The 21549-nt window shown below is 36.0% G+C and overlaps 1 protein-coding gene across 1 annotated transcript in view; it reads left to right on the top strand.

The window, feature by feature from the left end:
* Positions 1-21549, top strand: part of LOC128990063 (uncharacterized) — a 50288-nt gene that overhangs the window by 7783 nt on the left and 20956 nt on the right. Inside the window, exon 2 of the mRNA XM_054412293.1 lies at positions 11435-11518. Coding sequence (XP_054268268.1) covers positions 11444-11518 — 75 coding nt within the window. The 5' untranslated portion in view covers positions 11435-11443. The remainder of the gene's footprint in view (positions 1-11434; positions 11519-21549) is intronic.

Below are 21549 nucleotides of genomic sequence, written 5' to 3'. Positions count from 1 at the left end.
TCCACTGCCATCTCTGGACGTAGACCTCCATGGTACAGTGCTACCTCCTCAGTCTCTACATGCTACACTAGAGTATACACACACAGAGATATGATCTGACCTTCAGCTTAGGATGTGGTGTCTACCACCTCCACCGTCACCTCTGGACGTAGACCTCCATGGTACAGTGGTACCTCCTCAGTATCTACATGCTACACTAGAGTATACACACACAGAGATATGATCTGACCTTTAGCTTAGGATCTGGTGTCTACCACCTCCACTGCCATCTCTGGATGTAGATCTCCATGGTACAGTGGTACCTCCTCAGTCTCTACATGCTACACTAGAGTATACACACACCGAGATATGATCTCACCTTCAGCTTAGGATCTGGTATCTATCACCTCCACTGCCATCTCTGGATGTAGATCTCCATGGTACAGTGGTACCTCCTCAGTCTCTACATGCTACACTAGAGTATACACACACCGAGATATGATCTCACCTTCAGGTTAGGATCTGGTGTCTACCACCTCCACTGCCATCTCTGGACGTAGACCTCCATGTACAGTGGTACCTCCTCAGTCTCTACATGCTACACTAGAGTATACACACACAGAGATATGATCTGACCTTTAGCTTAGGATCTGGTATCTACCACCTCCACTGCCATCTCTGGACGTAGACCTCCATGGTACAGTGGTACCTCCTCAGTCTCTACATGCTACACTAGAGTATACACACACAGAGATATGATCTCACCTTTAGCTTAGGATCTGGTGTCTACCACCTCCACTGCCATCTCTGGATGTAGATCTCCATGGTACAGTGGTACCTCCTCAGTCTCTACATTCTACACTAGAGTATACACACACCGAGATATGATCTCACCTTCAGCTTAGGATCTGGTATCTATCACCTCCACTGCCATCTCTGGATGTAGATCTCCATGGTACAGTGGTACCTCCTCAGTCTCTACATGCTACACTAGAGTATACACACACCGAGATATGATCTCACCTTCAGGTTAGGATCTGGTGTCTACCACCTCCACTGCCATCTCTGGACGTAGACCTCCATGTACAGTGGTACCTCCTCAGTCTCTACATGCTACACTAGAGTATACACACACCGAGATATGATCTCACCTTCAGGTTAGGATCTGGTGTCTACCACCTCCACTGCCATCTCTGGACGTAGACCTCCATGTACAGTGGTACCTCCTCAGTCTCCACATGCTACGTTAGAGTATACACACACCGAGATATGATCTCACCTTCAGGTTAGGATCTGGTGTCTACCACCTCCACTGCCATCTCTGGACGTAGACCTCCGTGGTACACTGGCACCTCCTCAGTCTCCACATGCTACACTAGAGTATACACACACCGAGATATGATCTCACCTTCAGGTTAGGATCTGTTGTCTACCACCTCCACTGCCATCTCTGGACGTAGACCTCCGTGGTACACTGGCACCTCCTCAGTCTCCACATGCTACACTAGAGTATACACACACCGAGATATGATCTCACCTTCAGGTTAGGATCTGGTGTCTACCACCTCCACTGCCATCTCTGGATGTAGATCTCCATGGTACAGTGGTACCTCCTCAGTCTCCACATGCTACACTAGAGTATACATACACAGAGATATGATCTGACCTTTAGCTTAGGATCTGGTATCTACCACCTCCACCGTTACCTCTGGACGTCCATAGACCTTTGTGGTTACCAATGTTATCCCCAACGCAGTATATGCGTGTGTTCACCCAAAGATTGTTCCAAAGCGTTAGGGCTGCTGAGCCATTACCGTTCACACGTGACGAGTGTGAGACACGGGCTCGGAACGTGTTATATTCCTTCATACATTTCTCACACCAAACTAGCCTCTGATTATAGCACTTGACCTTCAACCCGCTACGTGGGCATCGCTTACCTGTGCGATCCTCTTCCCCGATACTGTACTAGAGCCGAGGAATGAGCAAAATTCGTTTGAAAAAACATGAAAAATTTATGTAGCATCAAAATTATAGATTTTCGCAAAATCAGCTACTCGATTACTTTCTTAAAACATGAATGCTTATTAAACACACAATCAGTATCCATAGCATTGCAATAGAATTGTTTTATTGTCACCGCTGCCTAGCAACTATCCATTATTATTTTTGCTGATTCCTCAAATAATTTCTTCACATAACCTTAAAGTTGTAGTTGTGTTGAATATCAGTGTGCATTATTATTGTGGTATATAGTGGTAATAGGGTATAGTGTGGTGAAAAATAGCGTTCGTACCACGGACCGAAATGGTTTTGCAGCTCTCGATCGTATTAAAAACTATCTGGAGCCGGCAAAACCTCATTTTCGGCCCTAGGTACGAAGTATACTATTTACTCTCTAGGGAGTAAAATTGCTACTTAGACCCGCAACGTATGCATTATAAACGGCTGTTATCGCTGCAGTTTGACGACAATAATATTACGTCTTTATAAACTTTGTTATATAGATTATAACTTTGTTCAAATCTATCTCAAAGTAAATCGTAATGTAACCTTGATTGCTTTTACATTTATATATACTAGTTAACCACCCGTGCTCCGCCACGGGAATATTTTCAGCAATAAAATACATAATAATTAACAAATACCGTTTATCTTTGTGTTTTATTTAGCAACTGCTTGATTTTTTACATGGAATAGACCTGATAGTTGGCCTGTATAAACTATTTATGTTAATATAACCGATATATTAGTTTAACCAAATGAATGTTTTATATTAATTCCAGTTTCGTTTGAAAAATAAATAGAGTACGAACTGCGCAATGCTGATAACCTAATAAGTTACTTATGCTATGGAGATAATTTGTTCATGTATATTCCCACATTCGTTGTTTTTTTGTTCGTTACATTTGTTGTGTGAAATAAAAATAATCTCTTAAATCACGCATCAGCAGTCGGTCGCATTTCCCGGATCTTAGACCCATTCTGTGAGTAACAGCTGTGTTTACGTCGTATACATAAAGTTGGTTCATATCATACTTTGGTTCAATTTTAAAGGGTATTAACGGACAACGGTCAAATCCGTGGTGGTAAAAGGAGTCCCAGATCTCAAAATCATACTTCCAGAATGATATTGATTCATCTAAGTGAGACTTATAAACTTACCATTGCAAATGCAGGGTTGTATGCATATGATCTTTTATTAATCAAATAGTTTATTGAAAGTTTTTTTTTGTTTCTTTTGATACTTTATTCATATTTGATGTAGCCCCGTTGATAAGATTTTTGTTGAACTCAGAATGTTGATAAGGAGCTAATTTTACCTTCCCCTTGTGATAATATAAGGAGAATATATTTGTGTCCCTGTTAGTCTGTTCTGCCCATAAATTCATAGATTTTCAGTAGTGAAAAATCCAATTTAACGACCCCAATTCAAAAAGTCAATGGTTTTTTGTAAGAACTTCCAGAGCTCATTTAACACCATCACTGCTTTTTACTTTTTTTATTCGATGGCTTTCCACGTGTTTTGTTCGTAATGGTTGTCTCTTTACGCACAGTAAATGACTTTTCACCTTTTCTTTTTTCTTTTTGTACTTTTTTCACACCCTGGGAGTTATGATAAAGTTTTATAACGATGTAATGAGTCAACATTGGCATTAAACATCAAGTCACACACTTCTTCGCCAGAACCAAAATCGTAAGGCACAGTTTCTCAAGCAACTTCCCTGTGTACTTGAAAAAAATTGTTATAGGGTAATAGTTCACTGATAAATTGTAGTTCCACATATCTATAGTACTCGCCATCTCAAGAAGAACATCAAACACTGACCTTGAGTAAGATTCATCCCTATAGTAAAATGTTTGTATTTTTCCCACTCATAAGCAATTTTCTTTTGGCTACAACTTGCAAGCGGAAGTTTCCGTCGTATGGGTTTTCTTTCACATTCCATGCTCAAATTCAAACTCAATTACCACTTTCCTTCAGAAAACTAACACTTTATTCGAAAATACAAAATTTGCACCAAAACATAGGCTACAAATAATGTTCAAATACATTTATAAATAATACATTGTGGTATAAAAAGTTAACAAATACACTTTTCTTTGTTCCAAATCGTATTTTTTTTTTACAGGAATTCCTAGATCTATCTATATATTAATAGGCAAGCATGTTTCTTTAAAACCTTTTTTCTCAGCTCGTGTGCATCGCAGGGAAAATCTACGTATACTGTTGGAAAGATAGTTTCCTGTAGATGTGCAGAATGCCTTTAAAAATTAAAATAGGCTAACAAATAAGAACAAAAAATGAATTTGAAAACTTCAAAAAATTAACATGGACCATATGGGTTGCCATGATGGTGACAAAATAACAACAACATGTAAACAGAAAATCAAAACAAATGGAGAAATTCCAATCATATGTTTTATTTACAGTGTGGGGAGAAAATAGAGAAGTCTGTACATTAATTATTTTTGGTCGAGTTTCGACCACAGGACGACCACTAGTTATAATTATTACATACTGAATATGAGGTTATAAAAATAATAACAAATGTCTGGCAAACATTAAACAGCTGACGAATAATTTATAAACTGTGTATTATACTCTTGAATAATAATTGTATTGACTCAACCTTTGAAGTGCTGTAGGTCTTAACCCTTAGAAAAAACGTGAATTCTAATGAAGTTCGGCAAATCTATGCATTATCCCCTTTAATTTGACACATAGAACTTGTGGATCGGTCCAGTAATTACTGAGAAAACAGTGTTACAACTGTGTATTAAATATATAGATTTAAATGTAAAAGCAATCAAAGTTACATTACGATTTACTTTGAGATAGATTTGAACAAAGTTAATGCTTACTCAGTTAGAAAGTGTTGTCTGCGGTTCGTATTTTAAGTCAGAACTGAAGTACTTCAAAGTAAATATAGAAATCGAATCTGTGTAAGATACGGCCGTGTTGGTGAGCTCCCAACATGTTAACAAACAACAAAATATGAAATGCGTTCGTGCTTTTAAATACGGAATATTTTAATTTAAGGAACTTATTTTATAAATTAAAAAATATCAAACTATTAAATTTCTTACGCTTGGTCCAAATAGACACATCTGTGATTGGCATTACCATTGAGTATACACGTATTACCAAACCTATACGTCAGTAGATCGTATGAATGCTAGTTAAAAATTAACTGCGTAAATTACTCATTGACTCTTACGCTGCTGAATCATTGATGATTCTCTTTTTGTCGTAGCAGATTTGTTATTTTTTGGTATTAATTTTACATACCATAGACAACTTTGTAGTTATAACCCTTAACAGGTTTTACTAACTATCGTTTATCCCACGGTTGTGCTTGCGTAAATGTAAATGTTGCGATTTCAAAAGTCTACAAAGACATTTATTCATAACAAATTAGTTTAGGTGTGTTAAATTAGGTGTTGTAAAATCTGTCTGAGATCCTTCTACAGAGTCTCCATTGTCTTTACTTTTAAGGTTAATCAAGCAAGGAATCCTGTGAAGGTTATCCAGGATGTCCAGGAACTCCTGTTCTCTGTGAACATTTTTACTTGTTTTCAGACAAACTTATTTAAATATTATAAATATGAGCCGAGAGTGCGTCTTTCTGTACGTGAATTTATCTCTAAATAACTCAACATTCATTTGAACCAGACCTTGGAACTTAGTATGGCCAAGTATGATAAATCTATATATCTAATTCTGTAAGCCCAAAATTTTACAATGAAATTGTGAGCTAACGGGAGGCCGTAGAAAGCTGGGAGAGGTCTCATTTTAAAGGTCTGGGCATGAAATTTTGGGGAAAATTATTCATTTTTCCTAATCTTGCACCAAAAAGTTGCTACGGAATAAAATAATTCACATTGAAATAGCATGGGAATCTAGGTCATGTCTGCTTTGTTTACTTTTAAACATGTGGTTTAACTTTATTTAAAGCATATGGTATGTAATGTCATTACTTTAATATGTGTAGGATACTATTTATAAAGCTGATATAAACTTTTTCCCAAATTTAAGGGTCTGGAGTTAATGAAGTACGATTGGTTGTGTAGGTATGTCTGAAATAAGTGTAAAGATAGAAGTAATTACTGGAGTAGGCAAAGGGGACATATTTTTCATGCCAAAAATTAAACTAATATCTACAGATCTTCATTATGCCGTTTAAGTTTACAAGGATTCAATGCCCATTGGAAATAGCTTTCACTATTATTATAAATAAAGTGCAAGGCCAAACCTTCACAAAACTTGGCATTTATTTGAAAAAAAACCAGTGTTAACATACACAAATGTTAAACGATAATTCAAGGTAGTGTAACCCACATGTAATTTGTACAAAATAGTTACTAGAATATACATATAGGGGCTATTGCCCCTACAAGCCACTAGTATGATGTAAATATATTCCACGTTTATAGTTTTCACAGATTTTAAATTGCACCCACATTACTTGCTGACGATTCCTTACCAACCACCCGAATAACCCAGCCACCCTACACGCCTCTCCGGACAAGTATGTGATGACTCATCCCCGCGGCACTCGTCGCCCGTGTCGAGTGTCGGCGTTGGGTCAAGTTACATACAATTGAATTAACCAGCGACATTTCGACAAGGAATGTCCAAGGTTTTTATCGAGATCCTGATCAGAGCGGCGAGCCGGGCGTGTTTTATGGGGCGGGAAAGAAATTAATCGCCGTGAAGGAGACCGAATAGAGGCACAAAAAGCGTGTAAAGACGCACGGCCGACCGAAGAATACAAATGTAAAATGGTGGACGGTGTGAAAGAAATTATTTACAGCCTTACTAATTTCGAGGCGTGCGGAATTGTGAGCGTTTAAACGGTATTCGACACGTGACTTTATAGCGGCTCGTAAACGTCGTATCTGCACACCCGCCGAGTGCCGGGAACAGTAAAAACAGCTGTTTTATTTAATGCCTATAAAAACCTTAAAGGTGCTGTCACTTCTAATTAATTTTATTCGTCGCCTCGGGCCGACGTGGGCGGAGTGTGGGCTACAAGATGAGCCCAAAATGACGAGAGCAAGTGCTTTGGATACTTTTAGATGGGTACCAATTGACGAGAGCAAGTTTTGTCGATATTTTTAGATGAGTCAGAAATGACGAGATAAGTGTTTAAGATACTGCATTTCCTGTAAGGTAAGAAATTGTCTTCGACCAAATCGGTAGATATTAGACCAGACCAACACGACCAGAGTGCGTAGTGTAGGGCGAAGATGAATTAACAATGAATGAGATTCAGCAATAGCTTAGCTTAGTTGATGACTAAGATAAGCAGATTCTAGTTAGAATGCTTTATCAAAAGACCAATGATCAAGGACAACAGGTTCCAGTTTCAACCTATTATAAAGCTACTGGATCAATCCGTCAGTCTTATGACTACTGTACTAGGGGATCAGTAAAACCACTCGGTCGCTCAACTGTATTAGAGATTATAGTTTATTAGGCTATATAATTAATTAATTAAAAAATAATTTTCATTGGGAGTGCATATTTGTAAGAAATACAATACCTAGAAAATAAGTATATTGTACTTGGGCCTACGGGTAAATCATATTGTAAGATATGTTGATCCTCTATGGACACTGTAAATATTTAAGTACAACAAGAGTAAATAGAACAAAGTTGTACACGAAGTTCAAGAATGTGAAATCAACAGTACCGAAAGTACTTCTCATACTGTAAAATCTTAATCATATTTTGGTTGAAGTGGTCCGGATGCTGTGTATATTTAGTTTACAGCAGCTTTCTTCAACCTACGTAAATTCACAAAACGTAAATTTCGTGCATTGTATGCCTTCAGCTTGTAATTTGCTCCCAAAATAGGTTCGTTTGCGTCTTGCTTCTGTACACGGACAGATGCCATTATTTAGATGGAAAATGAAATACTAAAATACCAACAAGACTAAAATAAAAAAAAATATATATAGATTGCGATGCGTTGATAACACACATTATAAATAACAATTCGTTTCTATCCTATATGTTGTTAGGCAAGCATGTTTCTTGAAAACCTTTTTCTCAGCTTGTGTGCATCGCAGGGAAAATCTACGCTAACTGTTTAGAAAGATATTTTCCTTTATATGTGCAGAATCCCTTTATGAATTAAAATAGGCTCAACAATAAGCACAAACATGAATTTCAAATTTAAAAAATGAACATGGGCCTTTTGGGTTGCCATGCTGGTCACGAAACAACAACGAAATAGAAAAATAAAATCAAAACAAATGGAAGAAATTCCAACCATGTGTGTTATTTACAACATGGGTTGAAAGTAGAGGTCCGTACATTATATATGTCACCTTAAGTTTTTATTTGTATTTATCTGGACTACTCCATCGTCAAAATCAGCGGACGAATTACAGAAATGAACAGATTCCTTCAACTCCAGCTGATTCTTTTTGTCCAAGAAATATAAATAACTACTTTAGGCTCATACTTGTATTGAAAAGCTCTGTTTTCGCTCCAGTGTAGCAAAAATAACATTTCAAATAACGTTACAACGCCTCCGTCCGCCACCTCTAGGGTGGGCCGCCTCTGAGACGTGCGGCCTTGACGTCCAGTCGCTGTTTACAAATAAATGCTCCACGGAAGGTCATACCAAGCTTCCTCCTAGATGTTGCAAACTTGCTCCTGATTGCAACGTGTGTTGCAACCGTTGCAAGTTGCAACAGTGACTCGCTGAACTCTGAGCTTTACCGGAATGCGGAGTAACCGAGACATTCTGAGAACAATGCTTGCAATTTGCATACTTCGGGTTCCGTGTCCCAAGACAAAGGTTTATGATCGTGTGTTCTTGTACGAAATTAAAAAAAGAGGGTGTTGGAAATCGTTAGTTCATGCTGTTCTCGTTCTGAAGAAATTTTCTAAATTAGCTATAGTGCCACAGACAGCTATTGAATGTGAGCAATGATTCAGTGAAGTAGGAAATGTAGATCATCAATAATATGCTTTATTATTGATATGCTTTTTTATGATTTATTATTTGTTAATATGCTTTATCAATTTTTTTACTTTTTAATTTAATTTAATTGACGTTCAGGTTAAAGCTCTTTGCCTCTCTTATTTGTTGAACATAGCGAATTTTATAATGGAATTTAATGACGGGGACATAAAAACATTACAGTTACAAGAAGTTGCCCCATCACTTTGGCATGGCAAACATGTTGTGTATGAAAAAGTATAGGAGGATATAGAGCTATATCCCATACCCTATGTTCAACTATATCCTCCTGGAGTTAACTGGCAATCGCTGGTCCATGTAGGAAGTCTCGAGCAATATACAAAGTCAATGCTTACATTTAAACAAAGTCAATCTGTAAATTTAAAGTCGAGTGAACGAACAAGAGACACGATAACTGCTGGATAAACCGCTTTGATTGGCCCTTCCGGAAATGTTCCCAGCAAACAGCAAACTAACTGGACAGACATAACATCAAACTGGTAAATTAGGTGACTATTAGCGAATTTCCCTATAGGGAAGTAGCTATTACCGTAGGTGGCACGGTAAGACCTAGACCCAGGACCGATTTACTTTTTCATTTTGATGTCCCCAGAGGCCAAAAACACTATTCGTTCAAATTTTTATATATGTATATATATATATATATACGTCCGTGAACGCGATAACTTGAGTAATTTTTGTCCGATTTTGATGAAATTTGGTTTAAAGGTGTAAAGCGGGATAAACTTGAATGAGTTCGCGAACCAGCACGATCGGACCATGGGAACGGGGCTTTACGGGGGGTTTTATGGGGTAAAAATTGGTTTTTCTCACTTTTGACCCTCAAAACACAAAATTTCCCAATTTCTCTTTAGACCTTTTTAAAGAGCTTAAAAAAACAAATAATTTAGTATATAAAAGTATTTTTGTTTGAATATTAGTAACGGAGAAAATGAAACAAATTGTAAATTTAAAATTCCCATGCTATTCTTATGGAGAATATTGTCAAATGTAGTTTGCTTGTTTATGAATATATTTTGATCAAACTTGGCAAATTTATTTATTTTGTACTAAGCTATCAATATTTTACTCAAAAACACACTTTATTAGTTTCCTTGTAGCAGCAAACCTAGGTACTCGTTAAACCTAATGTTATTAAAATATAAGTATTTAATTGAAAATCAATTCAGACAAATGGAAATTCGCGTAGTCAGCAGGTTTGCTGCGGCGGGTGTATTTTTTAACCCTTTTCACTCGCCAGGAATACCAGGAAAATGCTGTAAATCATATAGAAACCCAAACGGCGTGATTAAGTCCGTAGAATGGGTTTCCTTGCAACAGGAGAGTTGATTTCAGGAAAAAATTATCACTGATGTATTCTTTGAGAGGTTTTGTAAAGGTTGGGATTTTTTTAGTGAAATAGTTTCCAAGAAGTAGTCTTTGGAGGTAGTCATTAAAGTTGGTATGTATAGGGCAAGGATGTAGAATACTATCATATTCTAAACACAACTAAACCATTGTTGGGCATAATATTTTTCTACATTGAAATTTGTGGGGTTTTTATTCGAGAATTCTGAACCAACCACTTAACGGATTTTCATGAATCTTCTGTTAAAAGAAAGATACGTGGGAGACAAAGGAAATGTCGAAGCCATCATTTTAATTTTTTTGTTAGTTTTTTTTTAAAATTTATCTTAATTTGTTAAAAGTTTAGCAGCCGACGCTGAAATTCTAGATTAGCTTTTGAGAATTAGGATCAAGATGGCATTCGTAGGATCGACTTATTTATACCATGTGTAATACCATAATCGTTGGTACGTTCATTATTTGTCCGGTAAGAGGACGATTGATTATATATTATATAAGACTTTTGATCTGATTTAATTTTCTTAAAGTATAGCAGGCTCTAAAACTGAGTTTGTTTTAGTGCAATATAATTTGTTTCAACTAAACTAACACATGTAAAATGTTTGTAGAGCTATGAGGTAAGTAACCCCATATAATTTGGAGTACAGCAAGTATAATTCCCATTTGTTAAACCTTTAGCAATACCGGAGTACCTTTGAACATATGTACAGTATTTTAGTATGAAGCGATCTATCTCTCTTAGAGACCAGTATATGGCAGTCTACTTTGACTACTTTGTCTACCCATGGTGGATGGAATAAACATAGGTGTGCTATTTGCTATTCCCGTCATATACTGACCTCACCCAGATTGCTAACACCATTTCACCATTTAGAAAAAATATAAAAACAATAACAATCCAATCAAAAACATATATTTACCTATATGGCTATTCAATCAGGTGAATTTTTGTTTGCAATCTATATAGGTGACGCCAGCACTTGTGATGAAAATAGCACACCTATGTTTTTCTTTCCACCATGACATCCACCTTCTAGTCTCGGTGAGCAATCATTTGTAATCTATAATATAATCTTGGTCTAAAATTTTGGTGACGTGTGTTTCAGGCGACAGCTATGGGCTCCACAGTGGTGGCGAGTCTACTACTGGCCTCTTTAGCCTTAGTGGCCTGTCAGCAGCGCGAACACAAGGTAAACACACTACCATTGACTATAGACAATGAATACAAACCACTATAGTGGTTTGTATTCATTGCTATAGACTACTTGTTTGTATCAATGACTCTATTATGACTCTAGCGTCGTCAAAGTCTCCTGTATTGCACGGCCGCAGCGATGGTGTGTGGCAACGTCGCACCGGCCGGCCTATTTCCATACAGTAATATGAAACGTGTGAATATAAACATTGCGCAGACGCATTATGAATTAATGCAACAGCTGTTTTGGTAGGCCGTGAATGCGACGTTGCCACTTTGTCTCAATGCGGCCTAGTATTAGAGGAGGCTATGGTAGTAATATGCAATGCTATTTTGTAAACACTACTTAGACAATACTGTTTTTATAAAGGATTTTTTTTATAAATATGAATCTTAGATTTATTGCAAGGGAAGTTTTTAGAGCGTAATATTATACAAGGGTTTTCTTTTAAACTTAGCTCAAATTTAAGACACTGTTTAACTTGAACAACAACACAAGTTTACATTTTGGCATCCCTGTATTTTTTTAATTCATAGCCAATCAGCTGATAAGCACTGGTATTGTTGCATAGTTCTCTATTCGTTTTACTGTTATTCGGGAATTAATTCTCAACTTGGCGTTATAGCAAACTCTATTTTGAGCATGCAAAAAACATTACATCTCGTTTACAATAACCTCACAGATAACTAAAACGATGCATTAGCTGATCGTCAATGAAGTAAAAAAATGGGTCGCCGGAATTTTATCCCCCTGGAATTTTACCCCTGGGCAAAGTCACTATAACGTAGTAATCCGTGTAGTCCTATTCCGCCCGAGTTTTATTTCGCCCGTAGCCTAATTACTCCCAGTTCGCCCGCGGTCCCAGATTAACCCCTATACTGTACCTGCGTCAGGAGTCCTATTCCATCCACGGAGACGAAGCCCCACCTCCTAGGACCCCACCCACCCCCAATAGTAATATATACATATTGATAAATGCTTACGGCATAACAGATTAATAAAATTGACTGTCCATGAACTGTTAGTTACTGTACGGTTACTGTATGTTTCTGTACGGCAAACAGAAACATATGATAACACTGCAATCCAAGACATGGCCAAACAAAGGTTACTAGTTAGCTGCTTCTAGTGTTAAATACCCAACTGCACACCTTTGAGTTTTCTTTATTATACAATGTTATAATAACATTGTATAATGCCTATTGGGTCTGATTATGATTGGAGTGTCGAATCAAACTCGATCACCATTTGCCATCTTTTATGTATATTTATCGTCTGGTGAGATAACAGTATAAGAACACAAGAGTACGGTATGTAAAATGTTAATAGTTAGTAAGAAATAAAAATATTTTCCAAATTTGGGCAAAATATGTTAATAAATAAGCAAACTACAACAGTTTACTTATCCTCCATAAGAATAACATGGGAATTTTAAATTTACAATTTTTTGAATTTTCTCCATAACCATTAGGCGCATTATAACGCTTCAATATACTAAATTATTTGTTTTTTTAAGCTCTACAAAATAGTTTGGAAAGAAATTGCAAAAATTTAAGTTTTTTGGTTCAAAAATGGGAAAAACCCATTTTTACCCCATAAAAGCCCCCATAAACCCACGTTACCATGGTCCGATCATGCTGGTTCGCGAACTCGTTCGAATAAACGTAGGTTTACACGTTTGTACCAAATTTTATCAAAATCGGATCATTTTTGCTCGAGTTATCGCGCTAACGGACACATATATATATATATAAATAAATAAATATATATATATATATATATATATATATTTATATATATATTTATATATATCTATATATATATATATATGTGTCCGTTAGCGCGATAACTCGAGCAAAAATGATCCGATCCGGGACCGATTTTTTTTTTCGTTTTGAGGTCCCTAGAGAGGCCAAAAATAGCATCCGTTCAAATTTGAACGGATGCTATTTTTGGCCTCTCTAGGGACCTCAAAACGAAAAAAAAATCGGTCCCGGGTCCAGGTCTTACCATGAGTGCTACGGTAATAGCTTATCTATCTATCTATCTATATAAATAAAATTAGAGTTTTGTCTGTACTTTGCTCAGAATTATATACTTTTAGGTTATTTTTACGTTTTATACATTAAAGAAGCAGAAACGAGTCTTATCTCTATTTCTGTCTGTCTGTCTGTCTGTCTGTCTTTCCCTTTGTCTGTAACACTCAAGATGGCATTTTACGCAATCTTCTCCGTGAAAACCAGAGTACCTATCAAGATCCAAGTCATTTTAATGTATTCACTGGATTGGCGAGAGTGTCTTTAGTGATTTAAATATAGCCTCACTACTTTGTAAATCAAATTACGGACGTTCAAAAATGCAGTTTTGTGCGATCTTTGTCAAATTTTCGTTCAATTTTTATCACATAATCGTCTATGAAATAACGAACAGCTGTTCGGATCAAGATTATTTTTTCTAGCTGTCAATGATATGTTTACAAATGTTGTTTACAAATACCGCAACCATTTCGAATCACGTTTTGAAAGCAAATCCCAACCAAGTGAGATTAAAAACGTTTTTCTTACATAACGGATTTAATTAATCGCAAGTGCAATAATATAGTCTAATAGTGTAACCGTAAATTAAATTAAATAACTAGACATCGTCCAAATCGGAACCAGAAATTCTTTGAGTATAAAATGTTTCTTGAGTTTTGACAACCAGAAAGAAGACCTTGAATCAGTGTTGTATAGGGCTGGACACTGAAATGATCGTCGCCAATAGCTTACAAAAAAGGTTTCCACTCATTGACGGCGCTTCAATGGCGGTTGTGTAAAGTGTAAAGTAAAAAATCACAACTGCAGTGGGTGATTGTAACAGAGGTTTAACAGAGGAAGTGCTAAACTCGCTTTTCCAATGTGTCACTTTCTGTTTCTACTCACCGTGTTATGCAATCGCTGGGCCATACAGCCAATAGGCCCATAGCTCATATCTTGGGTACGTAAGCCTACATATTTATTCATAACAACCTTTTTGGCGACGATCCTTGATACCGGTACTTTTCCATAGAATACATGGCCTACCTACTTAAGAAATATAATTACAAATGACCAAAACCCCAACATTGTGTGATTTTCGTCACATTTCCTTCTAATGTTAATAGATACACTAATCATTGTTTAGAGAATGCGTAATCTATTAAATAACAAAAAAGTTGTTTGGGTAAGGTTGTTTTTTTTTTCAAACTGACCAATAAGTTTACGCTATAACTTTTTACGAGAAAATCAGGGCCGGATTTAGCATTTTTGCGCCCCTAGGCCCAAATAATTTTCCGCCCCCTAATCTGGTGACAGTTACTTTCCTTCAAACCTTTATTAAAAACTATACCATGCCCATTGACCTAAGTTAATTGCTTGAATACCACTCCTCGTTGGAATCATTGCAAGTTTTTTTTTTAAGGATTGACTTGTTTATAGCCTTAACAAAATGCCGTCTTAAACACTTTAGCAATTTTATGCTTTTAATAAATGCTCACGTTTGTGGCCGTGGGACTAAAACAAAACAACTCAACCCACCGAGCATTCCTGAGAAAAAAAACATGGCCATTGATTCCAATTCCAGGCCAAAAAACATGAACTCCATACAGTACGGGATACTATAGATTAAACATACTCCTTTAGTAGGTTTGTCATCATTTTGGATTAGCTGAAAACAATTCTTGTTATTTAATAGTACCTAGTATGTTTGATCTATGTTTAAATCTAGTTTATCCAAAATAAAACGATCTAATCATCAACAATAGGTCGTCTCCTGGTTATATTACAAGAAATTTAAACACACATCATAGAACTAACCCTAAAATAATGGAAACAAAATTACGTCAAAACTAACGTCCAGTGTCACCAACATGAACTAGACATGAAAAATTTTTGAATTAACAATGTCATAAGAAGTCGACTTGAGTTATATTTAATCTATGGTCGTACTGCATCTAGGTTATATATTTCCAAAGCAAAACAGAGAAATATTCCGGCCAACCGTCGATCCTTAGGTCTGAGGAGAAAATGACAGTATTATTGGTGCTTTGCAGGGTATTGAATTTTTCTAAAATCTAATGCAAACTGAGATTAATATTTTTTGGTTACCGTAATTTTAAAGGTGAATTCATCGTTGTTTTAATATTCAACACAACTTATTAACTTGATCCTGCAGATTGTTGTAAACTAATCAAAAGTCAAAAGATTAGTTAATAACTTTTGTTTTGTGAGGTGAGGGTAGGCCTAGTAACAATGTCTAGCACGCATGCGCCCCTAATCACTCTGATCCAACGAACTATACTGCTCTGATCAGTAGTGCCGAGCCCAAACCAGCATAGTGGCAGTGCAGTGGCAATACGATGCGTACCCCTTGGGCGCTCGTCAACGTCAACATTCCTACAGCCTACTCCCGTATAACCAATGTTCGTTACCAATTTTGTAACGAAATTGATGCGTAATTCTGAAAAATAGTTTAGATTTCCTAACAATTATTTCTTCTTACGAACTTCAGAATCACAATGCTTTGGAGTTTTTTTTTTATCAACTGTGACTATTTATTTTTTTATTTTTAGATAACCTAGGTATAAAAAAAATACTCTCGGCCGTGCGCCCTCTGGGACTTTGCGCCCATAGGCCCGGGCCTATCGGGCCTATTGGGAAATCCGGCCCTGGAGAAAATCCAAAAGCAAGAGATCAATAACCTCGGGACTAGATATTAATGTATTTAATTGTACGGATGTACTATAGTTCTTAGGTAGGTTCTTACGTAGGTACTGGTTCTTTTCCTTAGAACCGTTGGTAGCTGCTAGAATCATTTTTACGTAGGTACCAACACATCACTGTAGTTTACAAATTAGTTATCGTTGGTGTTGCACCTTATTTATTAGAGCCGTCCGTATTCAATTTAAGTGATGTCTTAACTCATAAGTTTTGCTTTTTCTGTCTGGATTCCAAATCTTAGCTTACCCGGTATGCTAAGAAAATGATAACCTATTTGAGTAAAACATTTGTTGGGCAAACCATCATGAATTGTTTACGCCTTTATATTGTTTATGTATCAATAGTTCGTGGCTTTTTTTGGATTGTTGTGTGTATGTCTGTTGGTAACGCATTAATGTCCTTATTTCTCAGTGTTTCACGGAATGGACAAGAGCACCTTTGATACTGAAAATGTCAACCGGAATAAAGTGTTAAATGGTGAGGTTGAGGAAGTACTTTAAATACGTTTAAGTTAACCGATGTGGAAAGTAACTTTCAATTATAGGCCTACTTTAGGCTACGCTTCATGGATCTATAAAAAAATTTTTTAGTTTAATCATTGGACATATGGACCATAACGATCCGGGTGACATTTAATTGCGAAGCATTTATTTTGGCTTGAACTGTCAGATACTGTATTTGCGAAGGTTTATATATAATAGTTTTGCCAGCATATCTGCAAATATGCAAACTAACTGCTGTTCTTAATCTTAATATAAGAAGGTTTCAACTGACTACTATAAGATACCCGTGCGTAGAACGGGCACACAGCTAGTTCCCTATATGGGAAATTCGCTAATAACAAAAATTACTGCTAGAAACGACTTGTAAACAAGAAATATGAGGAAAATAACAACACTGCATCGTTGTCTATTAAACAGATGATAATTATAAGCAGCAGTTTAGATGAGCAGTTTACCTTTTTTGGGTCAACCGGTAGTACCGGAGCAAAAGCTGAATAATAAACTCGATTAGTTTTGCAATTGCTTTAAGTGGGCCAAATAATTAAAGAAGTGTAGTAAACAGGTGCCCACTACGTAAACCAGACATAATTACATAAATATATCTGAATTCTGCTGATCCACAGGAAATGTTAAAACAAATTAGTTTAATACATCATTGCATCTTGATTGTTCGTTTTGTGCTCTTGTTGGGCAGTTACTTATTAGTTTGAAAGTGTGGAGTGTAAAGTAAGGTTATGTCGGGCTGAGGCCGGATGTATGTAGGAGGTTGGCCTCGCAGTGCAGGTGTAGCGATGTAGAATGTAGTGTGATGGTTATCAGCATCGGCTGCAGCAGCAAACAACCCACAGAAACTGGCTTAGTCAGTAAATAGTCCCAATAGTTGACATTATAGTGACTTTATACAGGTTGTACTGTATATTACACATACTACCTTATAAATCAACTGATCCCTATGGACTTTTGGACGAGATGAAGATATTTTAGTTTTAGTTCCCTCTGGTGCATGTTCGGTTTAGGGTCGTATTTTTTTTACAATGTAGTACTTGTTTCAAAGCTATTTTAACCAAATAAAATGATATAATTTTGAAAATTAGCACGTCCCATGGTTAGCAATAATCATAACATTAATGCTAAAATAGGAGAAAGACATGTCGTAGACACTAGCGCTCAATGTCACCAACATGAACCACACATAAAATAAACGGTATCAGCATTCTGACACATACTTTCTCCCATAAGTTTGTCAACAACCTTTATCATGTGTAAGCGGTGAGACTAAATATACGGAAATGGGATTTGTACAATTTTGTTAAGAATTTAAAGGACTGTAACATACTAAATTTTTATCAAAATCGTTCGGGCCATTTTTTGGAAAACCCTATTTTTCCGTTATTTTATGGAGTTTTATGGGGAAATCCCCAATAAAAATCAAAATGTCTAAAAAATGGAAAAAAAACTATCAAATTGTAAGGACCATAACATCTATAATATTAGAACGAAACAGTGTTTTTTTATTTCACGATTCTGGATCAACCACTCGACGGATTTTCATGATTTTTGTGTTGAAAGAAAGATAATTTTGAGAACTAGGGAATGTCGAAGCCATAATTTTAGTTTAGGGTCCCAGTTTTTTTTTAAATTGAGTATTAATTTTTTAAAAGTCTAGCAGCCGACGCTAAGATTCTAAACTACCTTTTGGCATCAAATAATTTGATTAATATAACAGCTGTAAACATTCAGCTTTTGTGTCACAAATTCAGCATTTGGATAAAAATTTAAAGACATACTTAGGGTTGACTTATTTATACTATGTGTAATGCTAATCATTGATACGTTCAATGGTTCAATTCTTCTGTAAAAGGATGACAGATTAATTAAATATACGTAGTAAAATACTAGGATGTTAAAATTATTTTTTAAAGCAATCTTTGTAATCTTCGATTTGTTTTAGAGCAATATAATTTGTTTTAACTAACAGCTGGTTAAATATAAACTATGGAACTATGAGGTTATTTTATTTACTCTTATTTTGTCATTGATTATAGGAAACTAGTGGTCGCCCAGTGGTCGAAACTCGACCTAAAATATCCAATGTACAGGCTTATCTATTTTCACCCCACGCTGTAAATAAAACATTAGATTGTAATTTCTTCCACTTGTTTTGATTTTCTGTTTATATTTTTTTGTTATTTCGTCGCCAACATGGCAACCCATAAAGCCCATGTTAATTTTTTTTTAATTTCAAATCCATTTTTTGTGCCTATATTTGAGCCTATTTTAATTTTTAAAGGGATTCTGCACTTCTACAGGAAAATATCTTTCTAAAGGTATGCGTAGATTTTCCCTGCGATGCACACGAGCTGAGAAAAATGGTTTTAAAGAAACATGCTTGCCTATTAATACATAGACGAGAGGTCGTCCAGTGGTCGAAACTCGACCAAAAATATGTAATGTACTCACTTATCTATTTTCACCCCACACTGTAAATAAAACATGTGATTGGAGTTTCCTCCATTTGTTTTGATTTTCTGTTTATATTTCGTTGTTATTTCGTAACCAGCATAGCAACGCATAAGATCCATGTTAATTTTTTCAAATTTTTAAACTCATTTTTTGTGCTTATCTTTGAGCCTATTTAAATTTATAAAGGGATTCTGCACACCTACAGGAAAATAGCTTTCCAACGGTATGCGTAGATTTTCCCTACGATTCACACGAGCTGAGAAAAAAGGTTTTAAAGAAACATGCTTGCCTATTAATATATAGATAGAAAAGTAAGATTATTAAGATTTTATTATAAAATTATCGGATTTAAAATGCATATCGTATAGGCATATGATGGAATAAAAACATATTTGGTCACACAACATTTGTTTACAAGATGATTTTTCACATTAAAACTGCAAGAAACTTTGCCTTTATTTGTGTAAACTAGCTGATCTGAATTGTACACGGTTAACTGACTACTGAATTCCCGTACGTAGGACGGGCTAACACCTCGTACTATGTTAAATCAAAACAGAATTTTTTTCTAAAGTCCTATTTTTCGTTATTTTATGGTTTTTTTTATGGGAAAATAACATAATTTACAATAACTTTTGAATCGTAATTTTTACAGTAATGGGATTTGTTCCATTTTGTTCAGAATTTAAAGGGCTAAAACGGGAACGCGCCACGGGCTCCCGACGGCGCAGACTCCCGACGACACAGACTTCCGAACTGTGACGTCACGGCCGACCACCCCTCTCTCTATCTGCGTGGAGTGGGGGAGAGTCGTTGTGGCAACTCCCCCCGGTCCAGCCGAAGGCTTACCCTCAAACGTAATTCTCTGTAGCAACCCCCCTAGGTCCAGCCGACGGCTTAACCTCCACACTTAATTCCCTGCGGCAACGTCCCCGGTCCAGCCGATGGCACGTAATTACCACTGAATTAGCAATATATTTTTAATCAGTTTTGACACATATCATGCCTTACACATATATTTCCGCTTAGAAAGATTAGAATAAATTATTATAATTATTAAAATAGTCGCCCGAAATCTTTATGTTGTTCATTGCCAAAACTCGATGAACAGAATGAGCAATATAATGTATATAAAATCAATAAATAGATAAAGTATTATGACGTAACTGTATATAAACACGTTTAATGGGCCGTAACTATAAAATAAAGTTTACTTCTAATAAATAAAAAAAAATGATTATTGGAAAAGTGTTGAAGTTTTTCATCTATCATGACAAACACGTGTAAACTACTAAAAAGATTGAGTAGCTGTTTAGGCTTATGAATTAATCATTGATTTGTATTAATGGAAAAAATAAGAAGACACTATGATTTTTTATTTTGTTCTTTTTGTGGATTAAACTAGCTGGGTATTTTTTATGTAAACAGGCCGGAGCTCCCAGCCGCACACTGGATTACTGGATGTACAACGTCACGCAGCTTATTTATAGCATACTTGTAAAATATATAGAATAAATGGTTTGCTTAAGTAATTAGTTTATCAATTATAATACCGTGTAGTCTATGGTAGGAAATGAAGATTCTATAATCTTAGTTAAAAGTAAAAAGTAACTAATGCAACTTAAGCCTTGGATCGCCTAGGCCTACGGAGTTTTCCCGCCTACCAGAATAAAAGAAAGAGAATATTCTAAACCAAGCGGTAGGCCTGCAACTGTTTTTTTCTCTCTGTAGGCTACTATTCACTTCCAGTAGTCTAAACGTTTAAAACAATCGTAACGATTATTAACAGAAATAATAATGTTAGGCTTATAGTAAGCCAGTTGAATTAGCGAACAAACATGGGTCGTTACTATTTTAAAGTCATTGAATATTAATACAACTCATTAAAAGTCCTTAAAAATACTTAGGGTCATATCAAAGAAGATATTGACACGACAATTAATTACCATTAATCGTCCAACAGCATGAGTACAATAGTAGAGATTAATTGTCGTACAATATCAATTGGTAGCAAATTTAATCGTAAGACAAATTTATGCACAGTTTTATTACAGCTGTAGGACTTCCCATTTAAGTACCGGTATCATTGAAATGGTATAACTTCCATTGAACAGAAATGAGATAAGTAGATATTGATACACAGATGTATTAATTTTCACACACTTATAATATGACAAATTCAAAAAAAGGTATATCCGTCAAATGTGCTAAAAATTATGTGAACTATCACTTATAAACTTTTTAAGCTATATTGGTGTTACTACTATTAGTCCAGTGAATAGAGGTACGGTATGTTAACTTACAAACGGTCCGGTAAGTCTAA

Source organism: Macrosteles quadrilineatus, unplaced genomic scaffold, assembly GCF_028750875.1.
Source record: "Macrosteles quadrilineatus isolate MER2022 unplaced genomic scaffold, UCM_ALF_1.0 Scaffold_3__2_contigs__length_128488019, whole genome shotgun sequence".
Classification (NCBI taxonomy): Eukaryota; Metazoa; Arthropoda; class Insecta; order Hemiptera; family Cicadellidae; genus Macrosteles; species Macrosteles quadrilineatus.
The sequence above is the reverse complement of the archived record's forward strand: the minus strand, read 5'-3'. Positions and strand labels throughout refer to the sequence as shown.